Here is an 819-nt window from a genome sequence, read left to right as displayed (position 1 = left end):
ATTAAAAGGCTTATGTTGAATAATAACTCCCTTTAGTTTTCTTTAATGGCAAATATTAATGTGAATATGAAACAGAAAAATGTGAAAATTTCTGGCTAAACTTTTGCCTTCTATATTAAAAAGCTCATTCTTTAAAACAATTATATAAAATGAAATAAATTTGTGGACTAGTATTTTTCCATTGAATTTTTTTATAGTGACTATTTGGAAATGTGCTTTAAAATTGCTTTTAAAGACAGTTTAAAAAGTGTTACTATCAAGAACCATGTTGATTAGCAAATTTTAATTCATGACAATTTAGATATGGCATGAATATAAAAATAATTTAATAAAAAAACTGACAGTCACATAGCTTGAAAACACTCTAGTATCTGCTGTTTCTAGATATGGCTGTTGCACTACAGTTCAAAGTTCTCCAGGCTGCTATGGAATTTATAAGGACCACTGCAAATCATGACTCTGAAAACCTTACAAATTCATTCCAGTTACCCTCTGCTCCCCATCATACAGTATTTCAAAAGAGGAAGAGCATTGCTGGTGAGTATTGAAATAATATTTTAACAATTACAAATTGAAGGTAGCTTGGCTTTCCTATATTTTGATGCTATTCACGTTTTTCAAGTATGATTTTAAAAGTTAAGCTGTAGCATTTGAGAAATTCTTCCTCCCAGAAGAAGCTAGTCTACTGCTTTCTTTTCAGTGCTGTTCTTATATAATTATCTCTTGAGCACCTGCCATGTGCTAGGCAGCGTGTTAAATGTTGAAGATAACAGCGATTTAAAAAAACAGATGCAGACTCTGCCCTTGCAGAGATTATAA

At 31.1% G+C, this 819-nt stretch overlaps 1 protein-coding gene across 1 annotated transcript in view; it reads left to right on the top strand.

Annotated features, from left to right (window-relative positions):
• The window catches only part of LYST (lysosomal trafficking regulator), a 165,442-nt gene that overhangs the window by 77,296 nt on the left and 87,327 nt on the right, over positions 1-819 (top strand). Inside the window, exon 27 of the mRNA XM_019651799.1 lies at positions 385-537. Within this exon, the coding sequence (XP_019507344.1) occupies positions 385-537 (153 nt within the window). The remainder of the gene's footprint in view (positions 1-384; positions 538-819) is intronic.

Source organism: Hipposideros armiger, unplaced genomic scaffold (assembly GCF_001890085.2).
Source record: "Hipposideros armiger isolate ML-2016 unplaced genomic scaffold, ASM189008v1 scaffold_167, whole genome shotgun sequence".
NCBI lineage: Eukaryota > Metazoa > Chordata > Mammalia > Chiroptera > Hipposideridae > Hipposideros > Hipposideros armiger.
The sequence above is the reverse complement of the archived record's forward strand: the minus strand, read 5'-3'. Positions and strand labels throughout refer to the sequence as shown.